The sequence below is a fragment of the Piliocolobus tephrosceles genome, chromosome 5, assembly GCF_002776525.5.
Source record: "Piliocolobus tephrosceles isolate RC106 chromosome 5, ASM277652v3, whole genome shotgun sequence".
Classification (NCBI taxonomy): Eukaryota; Metazoa; Chordata; class Mammalia; order Primates; family Cercopithecidae; genus Piliocolobus; species Piliocolobus tephrosceles.
In genome coordinates, this window is record NC_045438.1 from 142,224,786 (window position 1) to 142,244,676 (window position 19,891).

The 19,891-nt window shown below is 42.6% G+C and overlaps 2 protein-coding genes across 3 annotated transcripts in view; one reads left to right on the plus strand and one right to left on the minus strand.

Moving 5' to 3' along the window:
- Nucleotides 1-10,619, plus strand: part of LOC111541140 (histone H3.1) — an 11,253-nt gene extending 634 nt beyond the window's left edge. Inside the window, exons 2-4 of one of the 2 annotated variants that reach the window (XR_003306594.1) lie at nucleotides 34-643; nucleotides 8,685-8,924; nucleotides 9,015-10,619. Coding sequence is in view for 1 of the 2 variants with exons in the window: in XM_026446603.1 (XP_026302388.1) it covers nucleotides 85-495 (411 nt within the window). In the remaining variant the exon portion in view is untranslated. Of the gene's footprint in view, nucleotides 1-33; nucleotides 1,754-8,684; nucleotides 8,925-9,014 lie in introns of those variants that run through there. The other variant, XM_026446603.1, reaches the window with a different exon arrangement.
- A 264-nt stretch (nucleotides 10,620-10,883) lies between these two features.
- Nucleotides 10,884-19,644, minus strand: LOC111541076 (histone H2B type 1-F/J/L-like). Its single transcript, XM_023209714.1, has 2 exons — nucleotides 19,121-19,644; nucleotides 10,884-11,281 (listed from the first exon to the last, which is right to left on the minus strand). The coding sequence occupies exon 1, from the start codon at nucleotides 19,611-19,613 to the stop codon at nucleotides 19,233-19,235; it is 381 nt and encodes a 126-aa protein (XP_023065482.1). The 5' UTR covers nucleotides 19,614-19,644; the 3' UTR covers nucleotides 10,884-11,281; nucleotides 19,121-19,232.
- Between the last annotated feature and the right edge of the window lie 247 nt (nucleotides 19,645-19,891).

The window sequence follows — 19,891 nt, forward strand, 5'->3', positions numbered from 1 at the left end:
GGCCAATTAGAATGTTTCTGAGTATATATAAGGGTAGTCGCCACTCTGCCAAAGTGGCTGAGTTTTTCTTTCAGTTAATCTGAGATGGCCCGCACCAAGCAGACTGCACGCAAGTCCACCGGTGGCAAAGCACCGCGCAAGCAGCTGGCCACTAAGGCGGCTCGGAAAAGCGCGCCGGCCACCGGCGGCGTGAAGAAGCCTCACCGCTACCGTCCCGGCACCGTGGCTTTGCGCGAGATTCGCCGCTACCAGAAGTCGACTGAGCTGCTGATCCGAAAGTTGCCTTTCCAGCGCCTGGTGCGAGAAATCGCTCAGGACTTCAAGACGGATCTTCGCTTTCAGAGTTCCGCGGTGATGGCCCTGCAGGAGGCCTGCGAAGCCTACTTGGTGGGGCTCTTTGAGGACACCAACCTGTGTGCCATCCATGCTAAGCGAGTGACTATCATGCCCAAGGACATTCAGCTCGCTCGCCGCATTCGTGGGGAGAGAGCGTAAAGATTTCTGGGTAATCTCTCCAACCCAAAGGCTCTTTTAAGAGCCGCCTACTTTCACCCGAAAATAGCTGTGATTGACTGATCGAATCTTTGAAACTGAACGTTGGTTGTAGTACTTATAGTCCTCATTTGATTGGCTAAAGTTAATGGTAAGCTTGCTATATTTGTTCCCGTGCTTTCTCTCGAACATGCCAGATTGTCAACGTCCTTTTTTTTAAATTCAAATTTAAATTTTTAATTTTTTACTGGCTATTAGGGGTTTGGTGCTTCGATGTGGTAGTGGAAGGGGCCATCTGTGTTCATGCTATACATGGTTTGTCTCAAGCGTTAGTCGCGTTGTCTACTTATACCCATTATAGAAGGGTTTTTTTTTCGTAGTGTATTTGTAGTTAATCCCTTTTAAAACCTTACAGTTAATGAGCATTGGCAGTTGAGAATAGGTACAGATGTTCTTGGTTGTTGCTTTTTCTTGTCTGAAGCTATTTCCACGATTCTCCTTCCTCCCCCCCCCCTTTTTTTTAACGGTTCTTGGTCTTTTCTGTGAAATGATCCATTTTTAACCGATATCAGTATCAGAAATTGGTGGCAGAAACCAAAGCCAGATTGGCTTCTACATTACTGGCAGCGTGGGCATTACCTGGGAACTTGTTAGAAGGTTGTTTCAATCCCCATCTAGGGCTGGAGTCAATCTGTATATACTTCAGATGATTGTCATGAACACTGATTTAGGAAGCCTAGGTTGTTGGTTTTGGTCTAATCAATAGAGGCATACTGCCTGTGAACTGTTACAAGGAGTGAGCTTTTTCAAAATGCATGTTTATGTTACAGAATGAAATATTCTATGAGATGTTCTCTAAAGCAAGTACACAGAACAATCCCCTAAAATAGTTTGATTTCTTTACAGATCAGTTTTCTCAATGTAACATTACAGTCACATGGGAAGAAGGCTTTAGAAAAATCTTTACCTGGTGTTCAATGAGACTAATAGCAATCTGTAGAGTGGGCCCAGGGAATAGTAATTATTAAGATTCAGGTGCTTCTAACAAACAGCTGGGGCTGAGACTCCTTGCTACATAAATTTTAATACTCTCATTAGCTCTGGTTTGACTCCAGACTTAGCACAGTTTTCTAATTGAATCTGTTTCCTTGTAGTTTGCCCTCAGAGAGAATATACTGGTCTCTAAAGACTTTCTGGCTTGCTTGACTATCTTTCAACACCTGGCTTTTATAAGAATTTCTTAGGGCAACACTAATGTAAGTTTGTTTTTTTTTTTTTTTGAGACACCAAGGTCCTTTCACTGAAAGTATCAGGTTTTTAGGGATGTTACAAGGAGGAACACATACCATCTTGGGCTGCTTGGCATACAACCAAGACATGTTTGCATATAGAACTCTTCCTTTACAGATTAGCACAAGGCCCTGTTTGGGTATTCAGCAGATCCTCCTTTATGACCTTTATTAATTTAGCAACTTGTCTTTTTTTTTTCACATATTGCTTTTATTTTAAAAACTTATTTGACATTCCAGAATATATGGGAAAGGAGATAATAGTTTAATAAAACCTATGTTCCTCTCATCCAGCTTCAATAAAAACATTGGCTTAAGTGTGTTTTATCTATTGATTTTTGTAAAGCAAATAATGAAACCGCCTAATGGGTTCACCTTGCCCGCTGCCTAGACAAAGCTGATTTATCTAGGCAGGGAATTGCAATAGAGAAAGTAATTCATGCAGAGCCAGCTGTACCTGAGACCCTAGTTTTATTGTTACTCAAATCAGTCTCCCCAGCATTCTGGGTGGGGGAAGCCAGTGAACCAGGAGTCCTGATTGGTTAGGTCAGAGATGTCATTACAAGGAGTCAAAGCTGTCTCCTTGGGCTGAGTCAGTTTCTGGGTGGAGGCCAGGAGGTCGGATGAGTCAGTTTACGAATCTGGGTGGTACCAGCATCAGGTCTGCAAAATATCTCAAGCACTGATCTTAGGAGCAGTTTAGGCAGGGTCAGAATCTTACAGGTTCCAGCTGCAGGACTCCTAAACTATAATGTGTGTGTGTGTGTTTTTTTTTTTTCCTTTGAGACAGAGTCTCACTGCGTCGCCCAGGATGGAGACTGCAACCTCCGCCTCCCAGGTTCGAGCGATTCTCTTGTTCAGCCTCCCAAGCAGCTGGGATTACAGGTGTGTGCCACCATGCCTAGCTAATTTTTGTAGTTTTAGTAGAGACGGGGTTTTATCATATTGGCCAGGTTGGTCTCGAACTCCTGACCTCAAGTGATCTGCCTGCCTTTGCCTCCCAAAATGCTGGGATTACAGGCATGAGCCATTACGACCGGCCCCTATACTGTAATTTCTAATCTTGTGAGTAATTACTTAGTTCTATCTACAAATGCAGTCTAGTCCCCAGGCAAGGAGGTTTGTTTTGGGAAAGGGCTGTTATATTAGTTTTAAACTATAAACTAAGTTCCTCCCAAAGGTAGGTCAGCCTACACCCAGGAATGAACAAGGACAGCTTGAAGGTTAGAAGCAAGATGGAGTTGCTTAGGTCAGATCTCTTTGACTGTCTCAGTTACAGTTTTGCAATGGCAATTTCAATATCATTTCATCTACTTTATATATGTTATCTGCTATTTCACACCTTATTATGGGCCAGGTGCCTTGGCTCACGCCTGTAATCCCAGCACTTTGGCAGGCCGATGTGGGTGGATCATGTGAGGTTAGGCGTTCTTGACAAACTTGGCCAACTTGGTGAAACCCCATCTCTACTAAAAATATAAAAATTATCTGGACCGGGCCTGGTGGTGCACGCCTGTAATCCCAGCTACTCGGGAGGTTGAGGTAGGAGAATCTCTTGAATTTGTGAGGTAGAGGTTGTAGTGAGCTGAGATCATGCTACTGCACTCCAGCCTGGTGACAGACCGAGACTCCATCTCAAAAATAAAAAAGTAAATTATGATGCCATCATTACTTATATAACAAATAGTATTTCTTTTTAAACAATTTAATCTGATCCATTTTGGATGACATATTTCTTTAACATTGATTTTTATTTACTGCAAATAACACTGGTTGAGAATTTACAATGTACCAGATGCTGGTCTGTGCACTGGAAATACACCCAGAGAACAAAACACAAAAGTTTTGCTCTCATGGAATTTACATTTGAGTCTGGAATAGACAGAAAATAAGCTAGATAGGTAAATATCATAAGACTAAAGAGTGTCATGGGAAGCTGTAATTTAGATAAGGCAACTAATGAAGACCCTACTAAGAAGATAATATTTCAGCAAAGAGCTGAAAGAGGTGAGGAAGAAACTTGTGTGGATGTGTTCAGGGAGGAGGGAGACTGCTGAGGTACCATGGTGACCATGGGGAATGAGCAGGGGACAATAGGAGATGAAGGTGGAGAAAAGGCAGAATAATTTTCCCTTCAACTCCCACCCCCCACATAGGTTCTTAGTTGAAACAAACCATGTAACAAAAGACAAATTAACAAATGAAAAACAAGCAGAAGTGTATTAACATATATATTATATATACATGAATGACACCCAGGGAATGAGTACACATTGAGGTGGCTTTGAATTCCAGCTTTTGTGTAGTGCCTTCCACAAAGAACAGTAAATTTTTAGAGAATTTAGAAGACGAAGGAAAAGTACTTTGAGTCTCCAGGGGTGGCAATGTTGGGGAAAGCAAACAAATAGATAAAGCGTAGTTAATAAAGCTTGCTTTTAGATTCTTCTGGTGCATCACCAGGCCCTTAAGAGTGAAAGCTCTTCTCTGTACTTCTTTTGTTCTCCCTGATAGTGTAAACCAAAAATTCACAGGTTTATTTTTGCCAAGGTTGAAGATGCATCTGGGAAAAAGAAACACGAGTTACACAAAATCTATGGCCTGTGAGGCCCAGGGGGCAGATCACTTGAGGTCAGGAGTTCGAGACCAGTTTGACCAACATGGCGAAACTCCATTTCTACTAAAAAAAAAATACCAAAAAATTAGCCATACGTGGTTGCGCGTGCCTGTAGTCCCAGCTTCTCTGGAGGCCGAGGCACGAGAATTGTTTGTACCTGGGAGGTGTAGGTTGCAGTGAGCCAAGATCATACCACTGTACTCCAGCCTGGGTGACAGAGTGAGACTCTGTGTCTCAAAAAAAAAAAAAAAAAAAAAACAAACAAGAAAAAGAAAAGTTTAGTATATTCTCAGGTAATGAAGATGTAAAAAAGTTAAAATGGATAAAGGGAATGACAGCCAGAGGATGGGAGGGAATGTGGTAGACAGCTGTAATTTTAAAAAGGGTAGATGGGGAAGAACTCACAAGTGAGATAAGACTGAGAAAAGAAGACAACTTTTTTTTTTTTTTTTTTTTTGTAGAGACGAGGCCTCACTATGTTGCCCAGGCTAGTCTCAAACTCTTGTGCTCAAGGGATCCTCTCACCTTGGCCTCCAAAAGTGCTGGGGCTACCAGACGTGAGGTACCACACCAGGCCAAGAAAATAACTTTCATCTGAGGAATGGGAGTTGTTTTAAATGATCAGGCCCACAGCAACACTAAAATGAGACAACAATCACAACCTACTCCCCTCGTTGAGATATGTATTCATCTCTAGATACTGCTTGTTATTTATAAGTAGCTATAAGTTTACCAAATAATGCCACATCCCACACTGTAACCCATACTGTAGCTTTACAATGTATAGCCAATAACTAATTAATGCTATTTCTGTAAACCAATGACAATTCCTGACAAAATATTTTGTATCAGTCCAACTTCTGTCCCCCCTTTTTTGTCTTTAAAAACCTATTTTTAACAAAGGCCAGTGGAGCTCATATCCAAGATTACTTGGGCCTGAGATTTCTGAGCTGCTGTCCTGACTTTGGTTCGAGTAAATTCTTTTTTTTTTTTTTTTTTTTTTTTTTTTTGAGACGGAGTCTTGTTCCATCGCCCAGGCTTGCTCTGTCAACCAGGCTGGCGTGATCTCAGCTCAGTGGGTTCACGCCATTCTCTTGCCTCAGCCTCCCGAGTAACTGGGACTATAGTCACCCACCACCATCCCCAGCTAATTTTTTTGTATTTTTAGTAGAAACGGGGTTTCACCATGTTAGCCAAGATGAGTTTCCATCTCCTGACCTCGTGATCTGCCCGCCTCGGCCTCCCAAAGTGCTGGGATTACAGGCATGAACCACTGTGCCTGGCCCCAATCCTTTTTTCTTTTTTTCTTTTTTTTTGAGACGGAATCTCACTGTCACCCAGGCTGGCGTGCAGTGGCACGATCTCGGCTCACTGCCACCTCTGCGTCCTGGGTTCAAGTGATTCTCCTGCCTCAGCCTCCTGAGCAGCTGGGACTTCAGGCGCATGCCCCTATGCCTGGCTAATTTTTTTATTTTTAGTGGAGGGGGGTTTCACCATATTGGCCAGGATGGTCTCCATCTCCTGACCTCGTGATCCACCTGCCTCAGCCTCCCAAAGTGTTGGGATTACAGATGTTAGCCACGGCGCCCGACTATAAATTCTTTAAATTACGAATTGTGCTTCCGCATCTTTCTTTTAGGCCAACAAGGCTGAAGGAAATCAACGATTTCATCCCCAAGTATACTTCTTTGACATATTTTGAGATGGTTCTTTGGAGGGTCTGCAAACAGAAGTTGCCCTACAGAACTGCCTTTTGTGGAGATGTGCATCCGTTGAGAAAAACTGCTTTGGTTCTGCCAGGTTTTTTTTCTGAGGCTTTACCTTGTCCAATCTAGGAAAGATTAAGAGTCTGACACTGGGCCAGGCTCAGTGGCTCACGCCTGTAATCCCAGCATTTTGGGAGGCCGAGGCAGGCAGATTTGAGGTCAGGAGTTCGAGGCCAGCCTGGGCCAACGTAGTGAAACCCCATCTCTACTAAAAACACAAAAATTAGCTAGGCATGGTGGTGGGCGTCTGTAATTCCCACTAGTCAGGAGGCTGAGGCAGGAGAATCGCTTGAACCCAGGAGGTGGAGGTTGTAGTGAGACGAGATAGTGCCATTGTACTCCAGCCTGGGCAACAGAGTAAGACTCCCTCTCAAAAAAAAAAAAAAAAAAAAAAGTCTGAGTCTTGACACCTTTAAAGGTCTGAAAGAAACATTTACTATATATGTATTCTTTTTGAGGGCTGCTACCTATGAATTTTCATCTACATAACAAGACCACCTTTGTTAGCAAAGCCCTCCCATAACCTGTCTTGCATGATTGATTACCCTAACCTGTTTTTGGCCATGCTCTGAGCCCCCATTCTTTAACCTTAAGATGGCATTTAAGCTTCTGTACCCCACTGCTGGGGTTGGCATAATTACTCTGTGGTTCTCCCTCATGCATGTTAATAAACTTGTTTCCTTTTCTCTCCTATTAATCTGTTTTTGTTAATTGATATTTGAGAAAAACTTCAGAGAGTGAAGGGGAAGATTTTTCTTGGTCCTGACAAGACTGAGCAGAGAAGAGAGTGAGTTCTATATACATCTGTAGGAAGATCATACCAGAGAGACGAAGCATTGATTCATGGATCCTGAGTTGGGTGCATATTTGGGCTATGGACATTGTTCTGATAGCCAACTACATAAAACCAGGGTCTTTGTTTTTCTTAAACTGGAATTTCCAGGTAACTCAGTACTGATTTATACTTCTTTTTTTTTTTGAGACGGAGTTTCGTTCTTGTTGCCCTGGCTGCAGTGCAATGGCACAATCTCAGCTCACTGCAACCTCCGCCTCCTGGGTTCAAGTGATTCTCCTGCCTGAACCTCCCAAGTAGCTGGGATTACAGGCGTGTGCCACAATGTCCGGCTAATTTTTGTATCTTCAGTTGAGATGGGGTTTTGCCATGTTAGTCAGGCTTGTTCGCAACTCCTGACCTCAGGTGATCTACCAACCTCAGCCTCCCAAAGTGCTGGGATTACAGGAGTGAGCCACCGTGCCCAGCCTTTTTTTTTCCTCTTTATACTTATGAGACACAGTCTCAGTTTGTTGCCCAGGCTGGAGTGCAGTGGTGCGATCTTGGCCCACTGTAACCTCCGCCTCCTTGGTTCAAGCACTGCTGCATGCCTCAGCCTCCCAAGTAGCTGGGAATACAGGCGCCTGCATGCCTGGCTAAGTTTTGTATTTTTTAGTAGAGATGGGTTTCGCCAGGTTGGCCAGGCTGGTCTTGAACTCCTGACCTCAGGTGATCTGCCGGCCTCGGCCTCCCAACGTGCTGGGATTACAGGCATGAGCCACTGCACCCGGCCTGATTCATACATTTTCATTTTTCAAAAGTGTTGTTCCAGATACCCAAGGACATTCAGTTAAGACTGAACCAAGTGGCAGGGGCAGGAAAAGATGAGCAATGAGTGCTAACCCCATGGAGGACTGCTCACCCTATTCAAGGACACCAGTAGTTAAGGAAAGAGTATTATTATATGATAATTTATTTAAAATACAAAATAAGAGATCTGCAAAATTGCTATCATTTTACTTTTCACATGAAAGAATCCAATGTAGTCTTTATAAAAAGGCTTTATATGCTGTAACATTTTCTGAGATTTCATTATACTAGATATCTATGGATGAGCTCCCAAGTACAAAGAAAACTGCTCCTACTGGCAACAGAACTCCACATTAAAATTTCTATAATGGTTATAATATGATGGCTGAATCCATAATTAATGAAACAAAATTAAATTATGAAGACGATACATGTTCCCAACTACCGATTTTGAGCCCTAGATAAACCTTGACAAAAAATTGAGAGATCACGTTTCTTCTTAATCCTTCATATTGAGTGAGACTAATAGTCCAATATTAGATCCAGGGATTTTATTTATGATTATAACTGATAATAATGGACTATCAATTACTTTCACTTTTTTGGTAAGTGCAGTTAGAGGAAAAAAGACGTGTCTGGGGTCCTACAAAATTTACCCAGATTATTCTGTGATGCTTTTGGGGAACAATGTCAAAATTATAGAGTCTCTATTTTCTCCTTGAACTTTTCTCTTTTCTTTCTCTTTCTTTTTTTTTTTGAGACAGTCTCACTCTGTTATCTAGGCTGCACTGCGGTGGTGTGATCCTAGCTCACTGCAGTCTCGAACTCCTTGCCTCAAGCAACCTTCCCCACCTCTGTCTCCCAAAGTGTTGGATTACAGGCATGAGTCATGACCCCTGGCCTCCTTACTGATTTTGTTTAAATTTTTTTTTTTATTATAGAGACGAGGTCTCGCTATATTACCCAGACTGGTCTTGAACTCCTGGGTTCAAGTGATCCTCATGCCTCAGCATCCCAAAGTGCTGCAATTACTGGTGTGAGTCACAGCATCCAGCCCTCCTTATGCTTTTCTAATTGAGGATCCAAGAGGCAACATATCCAATGAAACTACCTCATCCTCATGGTTACATCCACATTGAAAGATTACTGGGCTGTGGACAGAAGTTCTGCTGCTGATAGAGGTGAATATAGCTTCCTCTCCTCTGGTTAACTCTTAAGAAGTCCACATTTTGCTTTGTTTTGCTCAATGAAATCTTATGTTTCTTTTACAGATGAAGTGTTTTGACCTGAAGATTCATCCAGCAACAAGTGAATGCATTTCCTTTTAGAAATTAAGAATCTGGACCCTTCTTTGGTGCACAGCATATTAGTTAAGATAAATACAAGTTTATTTTCTGTGGATATGAGGTTCAAAAAGGGTATTCTAGATCAACAGGTCCCTCTTTGTTCCAGCAGTAGTTCTGGAACCCAAATTCCCTCTGTCTTTGTGGCTTAGCTGTCTTAAATGTGGCTTCCACATTTGCCCTGCAAAGGGAAAGAAGATGGAAAAATCCTTCGTGGAAAGTTGTTATGTCCCAGGCCTGGAAATATCAATCTTTACTTGTATTTATGTTCCATTGGCAGGAACTTAGCTAAAAGGCCACACCTAATTGGAAGAGAAGCTGAAAAAAGAGGTTTCAACATGGGCCCAAAAGAAGAAAAAGGTTAAATTAATGACCAGAATTAATAAGAGAAAAAGCATATGAATTTATTAACGTGTATACTGCAGAGGGGGTTGGATAGAGTGATCACCCAATATTGCAACTGGGCATGGATGTTTATCCTACTTCCTAGGGAAATGGGAGCTTGAGAAGTGTTTTTAGGGGTATAATAAATGACTTTTAGGGGAATTCAATGGGCTTGAAGAACATGCAAGAGCCTGGGACAATGTCTGTTAGGGCTGCAGAGTAGGCAGCGGTTTGTGACAGAATCTGTGTAGGCTTGTTGACAGGCTTGTGTTTCTCCCTGTGATATTAGTTCATTTAATGAAAACTCAGGGTAGAGACAAAACATAATTGTATTCTTTGACAGGTTTGGACTTTAGGCAGATAAGGAACTTCTGAAAACAACTTCATCCTGTGCTTTGGGAGATACAGAGAATTGAGAGACAGGAGGGGTGGGGAGAAGGTCAGAGAGACCTTGTAGCTTCTTCAGTTCAGGATGTCAAAGTGCCATATTTTGGGATATCAGTTTCTGAGCCACAACAGTGTCATATATCTTTGATTTTAGATACCATCTCTTGCTCTTAATCCATTTCCAGAAAACCTGCTTATCTTCTGAAGTTGCTGTGCAGAAGCCCCCATTTTGTTCTTCATAGTGGTAGAAACAAAAGTGAAATAAAAGTCAGAATTCTTTGTTACACCCAACTCTAAGCTTGAGCAATTGCCTCATCATTACAAAAATTTATTGTTTCTAGTTTATAAATGAGAAAACAAGCTGAATGGTTCTGCATAATGCCTAAAGTCATCCAGTTAATAAATGATGTAACAAATTTCAACCCAGGTAGTAGGTCTTAAAACTCTCCTAATGTTAAGCATATTCCATTGCTGTGCTATAGTTTGTGAAAATAAATAAAATTTGATGTGATGGTGCATTCCTGTAGCCCGTCCTACTCTGGAGGCTGAGGTGGGATAGCCATTAGAGACATGAGTTGGAGGCTGCAGTGAGCTATGATTGAGCCACTGCACTTCAGGCTGGGTGACAAAATGAGACCTCATCTCCTTAAGAAGGAAAAACACACAAAAAAGCCAGCTCTTGGAATTCCCAAAACACATTAAGATTGAGAGAGATGAGAAAACTTGAGTTCTTTTTTTTCTTGTTCTCTACAGTGTCTAGAATTAAGCAACATTAGGCATTAGGGAGAAAAGTCTCCTGCCTTCTTCTTTTTTTTTTTTTTTTGAGATGGAGTCTCACTCTATTGGCCAAGCTGGAGTGCAGTGGCATGATCTCGGCTCACTGCAACCTCTGCCGCTTGGGTTCAAGCAATTCTCCTGCCTCAACCTCTTGAGTAGCTGGGATTACAGGTGCCTGCCACCATGCCTGGCTAATTTTTGTATTTTTTAGTAGAGATGGGGTTTCACCATCTTGGCTAGGCTGGTCTTGAACTCCTGACCTCGTGATCCACGCACCTTGGCCTCCCAAAATGCTGGGATTACAGGTGCGAGCCACCTTGGCCAGCCCTGGCTTCTTAATTAATGATCCTTGTTAAAGATTTAACTTCCCCTTTGTTGTCCTGCTTTTCGGGGTCTGTCCCGCACAGCCTGGCTGACTGATGTATGAAAGGAGTACTCACACACAGGAATGCAGTGTGTAAGAGCAGCCTTCTGACCTTTCAGAAGGTCTGCTCCTTTCCTTATAGTTTCTCCTACCACTCTGACTGATCTCCTATATCTCCCCCTTTTGTTTTTTGCATCAGGTTTTGTTGATTGAAGAATACAGATGTGCACAGTTACAGGCTTGACAGGTGCAGCGGTTCCAGCTTGTGTTCCAGCTTTGCATCCTAGAAGCAGTAGATAACATAAGACAAGCATGAGTATAGTAAGTAATATTCTTTTCCAATCAAAGAGTTACCCCCAGGAGTGGGGGTTTATCCAGGAGAGGTGTTTTTGCACATTGTTCTATAGGGCTGTTACTGAGGAACCTCACCAGGGGTATGTTAATCCCTCCTACCAAAGCAGTCACGTTGTTAGAAGCTGGGAAGGGGGTGTCTGCCCAAGTAACAGGGCAGAAGAAAGGTGGATCTAGAAGATGGGCCTAATAGAGTGTAGCAGGTACGAGTTGCAGGCAGAGTGAGAGAAAAACCAATACCCTATGAGTGTTGCAATGTACAACAAAGAGCATAGCAAGGAACAGATTATCTGGAGTGAATGGTGTTTGTGTCTGGAGCAGGATTCGCTCAGCTTCCTGAGTTTTCTTCAGCATAATGTCCAGGGCCTGTGTTGTCCATGGAAGCTGCATCGGTCTGGGGCCTGCAGGGTCATTTCCTTTATTTTTGGTACCGGGTTGGGTTCCAGCCACACCATGGTATGGTTTGATGTGTTGCACAGAAATCCAAAGAGGACTTGATAGGGTGTGAACACAAGCATATCCTTTTCCTCACGTAAACAAATCATTTGGACTGCACCATAGATTACTATTTACATCTTTCCATAAAAACTAAAGGTTTCATATTCTGAAAGGTTTTTGCAAAGTGCTTTTCTATGGCTGATTGAAATTTATCGTTTAAATTTAGGAAGTTAAGGGTGAATAAGGCTAAATTTAAGAAGTTAAGGGTAAATAAGGCTTGTGCTAGTAGTGTTGTAGGGTCCTTACTCATATTCCCCCCTTTTTTGTTTTTTAAGCATATTTTTAAGGGTGGAATGGGCACGTTACACTATGGCTTGTTCTTATATAGAAGGGGGTTCTTTTCCTGAGTTACTTTGGTCTTTACTATTGCGGCATTCCTGTTTCCTATGACCTGAACTTTCTCATTGAAAACAATTTGGATTTTTATCCCTTTTTACTTTTTGAGGCTTTAATGCCATAGCCAATATTCTGGCTTTCTGTGTTTCAGTCCCCACCAGCTGACACGCTCATATGAGTTCCCTACTGTAGCTGCTTTCCCTCTGACTGCTTGCATTGCTTGCTGGCAATCCACATTAGCATTTTCATAGGCCAATTACAACAATAAGATATCAGCGGCCTTGGCATGACTGATTTGTCTCTTAAGTGCCTGGGTTAACAGATTGATAAATTCAACAAGTGGCTCCTGAGGCCCTTGTGGAACATTTATAAAAGATCTCTGTTGAACTCCACCTTCGGGAATTTGGTCCTAGGCCCCGTGAGTGCACAAAGACAGTTGTGCATAGACTTGAGAGACAAAATTTAATTGTTGTTATATATTAATATAGGGACCCCTCCCCTGGAGCACAGCAGCTATGTTCTGTCCTGCCAATTGATTCTGGTTAGCCTGTTGTTCGCACAATTCATTATATTCTGCCCTCTGGAGAAGGTATTGACTGGCCTCTAAAGTTGTTTTAGCTAGCACTGACCAGTCCCATGGAGTCAATATGGTAGTTATCTGCTATAGCCTCAATTAATCCTCTTGTGAATGGGTTAGTAGGTCCATTTTCTCTAATGCTTTTCCTTATTTCCTTAAAAATGTTGAAAGTAATAGGCTTATGTACCTAATTGGTCTGTTGATCTTGCATCACGGGACAAGCCAGGAGCTCCCCTTCTAATGCTGCTTGCCTAAGACGGGGTCCCATAACTGTAGTATATCTCTTGTCTTCTTCCCAATTTATTAGGGGAGGAGACTTAGGAAAAACCTTCGTCTCCTCTTTGGTATCTTTACCCGGGTAATGGCGGGGCTTAAGGAGGAGGAGGAGGAGGAGGAGGCAGTAAGGTAGATGATGGTTCTTCCTCCCCTCCTTTTTTAGGCTCTTCTGTGTAGAACAGGACCAAAGCAGCCCTAACCAAGGCCCATAACATTAAAGATGTTACTGGGACCTGTTGACCTTGTACGTGATGTTGTTTAAGATTTCTTCCCAATTGCTTCCAGAGCCCTAGGTCTAGTGTGCCTTCTTCTGGGAACTATGGGCTATGGAATACAACAGTTTGCATTACATCCCTTAATTGAGCCTCCGAAAGCAAGGTTCCACTAGCTTTAAGCAGCTGTTTCAATATTTTTATATACTGTTGCTGTTGAGCTGATAACTGTTGTCCCATGATGAAACCCTAGCTTGAAAATCCCCTTGAACTTGGAAATCCCCAGCGGGGACCAATTGCTTACTGAGCAGTCACTTCACATTCATTTTCGAGGGTTCGGTTCAGATCCGTTGCAGTGTTCCTCACACTGGGCACCACCTGCCGGATCTGTCCCGCAGACCCTGACTGACTGACGAAGAAGAGTACTCACACACAGGTATGCAGTGTGTAACAGCAGCTAGGAGACACCTGGCTCAAGTGGCCAAAGTGCAACCCTGAGAAGCTGGAGTTGCTTGCTTTTATTCAGTACAGGCAGAATGCTGAAAGCCTGGGGCAAACACAGTCTGTGGGTAATTAACATTTATTGTTCCCCTTTCAGGGAATGTCACACACATGGATGTTCAAAGGTGAATTTCTGGATAACTTCAAACAAACAAGCCTGATCAAGATAATTTCCCCTTGCTCCCCTGCACATACTCCTCACCCTCTGCCTCAAGGTTAACAGGGGCCTTCAGCTATTCTCCCCCGAGGTTGTATAGAGCCTTGCTATAAGCTCCTCTAACTCTGCCTATAGAAATGAAATCTGAACTTCCCTATTTCAGAATGCTATCTCTATTACTTTGGAGTTGGTGTTTCCAGGCGGTCCATCCTTATGTTTTGTGCTTGAATAAATTCTTTATATTCGTCAGTGTGCAAGAAGAAGGGCTTAAACAAAAACAATAAAAATATATTCTGACTCTTTTGGTTATTTTTGTTTGATAAGTTGTGTACATTATTTTCTCCATGGGACAATGTTTCCTGTCCTAGATAATAAGGACCATGTGTGATTCACCTTTGTGGTTTGATTTAAGTAATGTGGGCATTTCAGATGTGAAAGGTTTTGAGGAACAAGGCAGACTACCTTGAAATGAGAAAGCTGAGGTTTTAAAGCAAAAGGTGGCCAGGCGTCACTCACACTTTAATCCCAGCACTTTGGGAGGCCAAGGTGGGAGGATCACCTGAGGTCGGGAGTTTGAGACCATCCTGACCAACATGGAGAAACCCCGTCTCTACTAAAAATGCAAAATTAGCTGCATGGTGGTGCACACCTGTAATCCCAGCTACTCGGGAGGCTGAGGCAGGATAATCACTTGAACCCTGGAGGCTGAGGTTTCAGTGAGGCAACATCATGCCATTGCACTCCAGCCTGGGCAACAAGAGTAAAACTCCGTCTAAGAATAAATAAATAAATAAATAAAGCAAGCAAAAGGCAAGGTTGAATCTTATTGGTGGGGGTCAGGGGGGAGTCAATGCATAAAGAACATTGACACCAATAGGTATGTCTCCAATGCTGAGTTGAGAAAATCTGGGAAGATAGAGGACAGGACTAAGGCAGGTAGCATTGGAGCTTCTTCTGTACCTGATTGCTGACTAGAATGGATATTTATAATAGCATAGCCAGACACAGTAGCTCATGCCTGTAATCCTAGCAGTTTGGAAGGCCAAGGCAGGTGGATCACTTGAGCCCAGGAGTTTGAGACCACCCTGGGCAACATGGCAAAACACCGTCTCTACAAAAAATACTTTAAAATGTTCTGGGCATGTAGGTGTGTGCCTGTGGTCCTAGCTACTTGGGAGGCTGAGGTGGGATCACCTGAGTCCAGGGATGTGGAAGCCACAGTGAGCTGTGATCACACCACTGTACTCCAGCCTAGGTGACAGAGTGAGACAGCGTCTCAAAAAACAAAACAAAAAAAACAGAGTGCCATTGGACTTCAACCTCAGCCCAATCTCATTCACTTTAGGCATTGAGTCTGACCATGTAGCCCTGACTTCATTTTTCTTTTTTTTTTTGAGACTGAGTCTCGCTCTGTCGCCCAGGCTGGAGTGCAGTGGCCAGATCTCAGCTCACTGCAAGCTCCGCCTCCCGGGTTTACGCCATTCTCCTGCCTCAGCCTCCCGAGCAGCTGGGACTACAGGCGCCTGCCACCTCGCCCGGCTAGTTTCTTGTATTTTTTTAGTAGAGACGGGGTTTCACCGTGTTTGCCAGGATGGTCTGGATCTCCTGACCTCGTGATCCGCCCGTCTCGGCCTCCCAAAGTGCTGGGATTACAGGCTTGAGCCACCACTCCCGGCCCTGACTTCATTTTTCAAGGTGTTTTTCTGATTTACCAAGTCCTATGCTGATTGCAAACAGCTACATTTGAAGTCAGCGCCATCTGTTCATGTTAAAATGAACATTTGATTCTAGTTACAGATGCATTGTTTTCTTATCTTCCTAACTGAAGCAATTCTTGCCAATGTTTACTTTTTTTTTTTTTTTTAGACAGGGTCTCTCACTCTGTCACCCAGGCTGGAGTGCAGTGGTGCAATCTTGGCTCACTGCTACCTCCACCTCCCATGTTCAAGTGATTCTCCTGCCTCAGCTTCCCGAGTAGCTGGGATAATTGGTGCAGGCCATCATGCCCAGCTAATTTTTGTATTTTTAGTAGAGATGAGGTTTCACCATGTTGGCCAAGGCTGGTCTCCAAGTCCTGACAGGTGATCCGCCTGCCTCAGCCTCCCATAGTGCTGGGATTACAGGTGTAAGCCACTGCACAGGCCTTCCCTTCCTTCAGGATTAAATGTAAACATTATAGCTGGAGCTGGAACAGGGATATATTCAGAAAGACAAAATTACAATGTCATGTGGAAAACTACTTTAATGCAGTGATAGCCTCCAAATACACTACCAGGCAGGCTGTTCCAGAGGCTGTGAATAGAAAGTCTCATAGCCCAATGTAAGTTTCCTGAGCTCCATGGCTTAATTTTATTGAATCAATTTGAAACATGTAGCAAGAAACAAGCAGAAAGAGCTTTGGCAAGTGAACACATTTCAGATAGTTTGCAAATGACACAGTCTCACTACCTGAATCCTTGGTTATGCATGTCATATGTGTGAGGTTTCTCTCTCCCTCTTGTGTATTTTGCCCACTGAGAGGGTGATTTCGAGAAACAGAGTTCCTGATAAGCAAAGAAATCAGCAGATTCAAATTATGTGGAGCCAACACATGCTTGCTCTATTGGTATACAGCCACCTATATTGCTCAATAGTGGTATGCTGACCAGCCATGCCTTTTATATGCATGCTGTCTGTAGACGGCCAATGAGGCCAGCCAAAATGAGTGTTAACAGTGGGTGGTCAATTTATGACCACATAAATACTGAGTACTTTATAAATATGTGGTGTCTTACAAATATCCAAAGGTTTTTGCCTCTTTCATCTCTTCCTATCTCTTGAGTAGCACACACACAAGCCCTGCTGACTTTCTCTATGTCTAACACGTCTCACAGGCTACTCATTTATGATTGATTATGAATATAGCTTTTGAATTTTGTCTACATTTCACAGACTTCTTGTATAGGTGATACTTAACACTTCTTATGAATTTCATCTGCCCCATTTGTTGGGTTGGTACTCCATAGGAGAATTCAATAGCAGAATATATTTGAGAGTATTTCAAATAATAAGAAATACATTACATTTATATATAGAGGACAAACACATTTTATGTATATATGTATGTATGAGATATATATATATATAGAGAGAGAGAGAGAGAGAGAATTTTTTTTTCTTTGAGATGGAGTCTCTCTCTGCCGCCCAGGCTGGAGTGCAGTGGTGAGATCTCGGCTCACTGCAAGCTCCCCCTCCAGGGTTCACGTCATTCTCCTGCCTTGGCCTCCTGAGTAGCTGGGACTATAGGCACCAGCGACCACGACCAGCTAATTGTTTGTATTTTTAGTAGAGACAGGGTTTTACTGTGGTAGCCAGCATGGTCTCCTGACCTTGTGCTCCGCCTGCCTCTGCCTCCCAAAGTGCTGGGATTACAGGCGTGAGCCACCGTGCCTGCCCGCCACAGAAGGAATTTCTAAGGATATCGGAACTCCCATGTCTGAGCTGTATTAGGTTTGTGTGAGGGAAAAGTAGAGTTTCATTTTCATTAACTAGTAACTACTTTAAGTTGTTACTTAAAGTAGATACTAGTTAATGTAACTATCGTATACTAACTCACACAGGTGGACATATACTAACTCACACAGGTGGACTATCATATACTAACTCACACAGGTATCATATACTAACTCACACAGGTGGACATTAAAAAAACCTTTTATTTAAAAATTATTTGCATAAATATACAATATTTGCTGTCTTATAGTATTACTTTCTATATTTCAGTGAGGTTGTACATTTTAGTAAAGCAATTCTATGAAATCCTTGTAAACCACTGATGAGACATGGCCAGATGAGAATATAAATGGGTAGCTCCTATTTTTAACCATAGTTCCATCAATATAGACTTGAACTGTGTGCTCTCTCCCTTCCTCTGTCATCGCTCTCTTGCTCTCTCCCCACCCCTCCTCCCTGGCCACTAGGGAGGAGGCAAGAATATCTACTTTTGAATTCCATGCTGCTGGCTTTTCTTCTGCCATCTCTTTTGCTCCACCCTCCCTCCAGAACTGCCTCCAGGAACTTGCAATTTTCAAGATTATGTTAATTCAGCTTTTGGCAATTTAAATTCAGTCCCATCAAAAGCCCGTTTTAAAAGAAAAACATGACCTTCAGACTTATGTTTCTTTCTTTAGTTTGTGAGTTTATTGTATAAATATCCACTTTAGATTTCAATCCATGGAAAGGACAGGGATAGTTTCTATCTTTCTCACTGCTCTTTCCTAAGTATTTTCTGTAATTTAATAGGTTCTCAGTAAATGAATAAACTCAAAGTACTAGTCCATCCACCAGATATTTTGAGAAAAATTGAAGGTACATCTCAGATCTAGGTTCATAAAATACTCTTCCCTTACCTCCTGCTACCCCTACATTTTATGATTCAAGAGAAATGCCCATGAGGGTGGAGGAATGTAGAGGTTTCAGTCTGTATTACCCTACCATTACAGTTGGTAATCTTGGTATTTAAAAAATCCACAGCAGAAGTTGTGTACATGGTTTTGCTGATTCCTGTTAGCGTTTTCAAGTCAAGACTCCCTGAGCCTGGCCTTTTTGCTGACTGCCAACCAACATTACCTAAAAACAAAGACACATTGTTGCCAGGTCTTTTAGTATTTATATTGTCTGCTCTACTTTGTCTTACAAATCTAAATTTGTTCAGACACCTAAAACCCCTCATATTACTTGCTGAATAACTAAAGGTTTATTCCGTGGCATTTTTTTTTTCATTTTCATAGTTTGTCATCTAACCCTTATCTATTAAGAAATTTCAATTTTTCTCAGGTACTTGGTAAACTACAATATCCCAGTTGACATTAAATTCTAGGAGGCTCCCACAAAGATCACTTTATGCTATCTAGAGTGGGTTCACTATTATAGGCGCTCAATGTATTTTCAAGTCATCTTGAATACTCAAATTTACCAGCTCCAGACTGGACGTGTTGCTCCAAGTTGATTGCATCTAGGTTGCAAACTTAACTTTTGGTTCCTAAACTAGAATGTCCACTTTTCCTGCTGTGTCAAATTATCTGCTCAGCAATACAAGGCAAGGCAGAGGTGGGAAAACTTAAAGACCAGCAGCCTGAGCAATGTGGTTATACACCACCTTTATAAAGACAAATGAGCTCTGAAATCTTAGTGTTTAACAGAACCACAGGATAAACTGGCAATGTAGAATTTTACCTGTATTGGCCACACTTCTCCCGTAGAAAACAGCAGCACCCAGCATTAAAACTCTTAATTGAAATTGTTAAGTGGCTCTGAAAAGAGCCTTTGGGTTTGAATATGCGTCTATTTACTTGGAGCTGGTGTACTTGGTGACGGCCTTAGTGCCCTCGGACACAGCGTGCTTGGCCAGCTCCCCAGGCAGCAGCAGGCGCACCGCCGTCTGAATCTCCCTAGAGGTGATAGTAGAGCGCTTGTTGTAATGCGCCAGGCGGGAAGCCTCACTCGCGATGCGCTCGAAGATGTCGTTAACGAAGGAATTCATGATCCCCATGGCTTTGGAGGAGATGCCGGTGTCAGGATGGACCTGCTTCAGCACCTTGTACACGTACACAGAGTAGCTTTCCTTGCGGCTGCGCTTACGCTTCTTTCCATCCTTCTTCTGCGCCTTGGTTACCGCCTTCTTGGAGCCTTTCTTCGGAACGGGAGCGGACTTAGCTGGATCAGGCATTGCAACAAAATTAAGGAATAAGAATACACCCAAGAGTGGACGCTTAACAACAGCACAGCTGGCCGTTTTTGTAGGTCTTTTATGCAAATAGGTGCTTAATCATTTTCAATCCCTGATTGGACCAAATCAGCCAATAAAAAAGTTAAATTCAAGTCACTTTTTGATTGGATATTTATGCGAAACCTACCTTAAATCCTTTTCTACACCACCCGGGGGATAAAACGTAGTTTTTCATTCAAAACATTAGAAAAATTAATGCCTTGTCAGTAACATCTAGC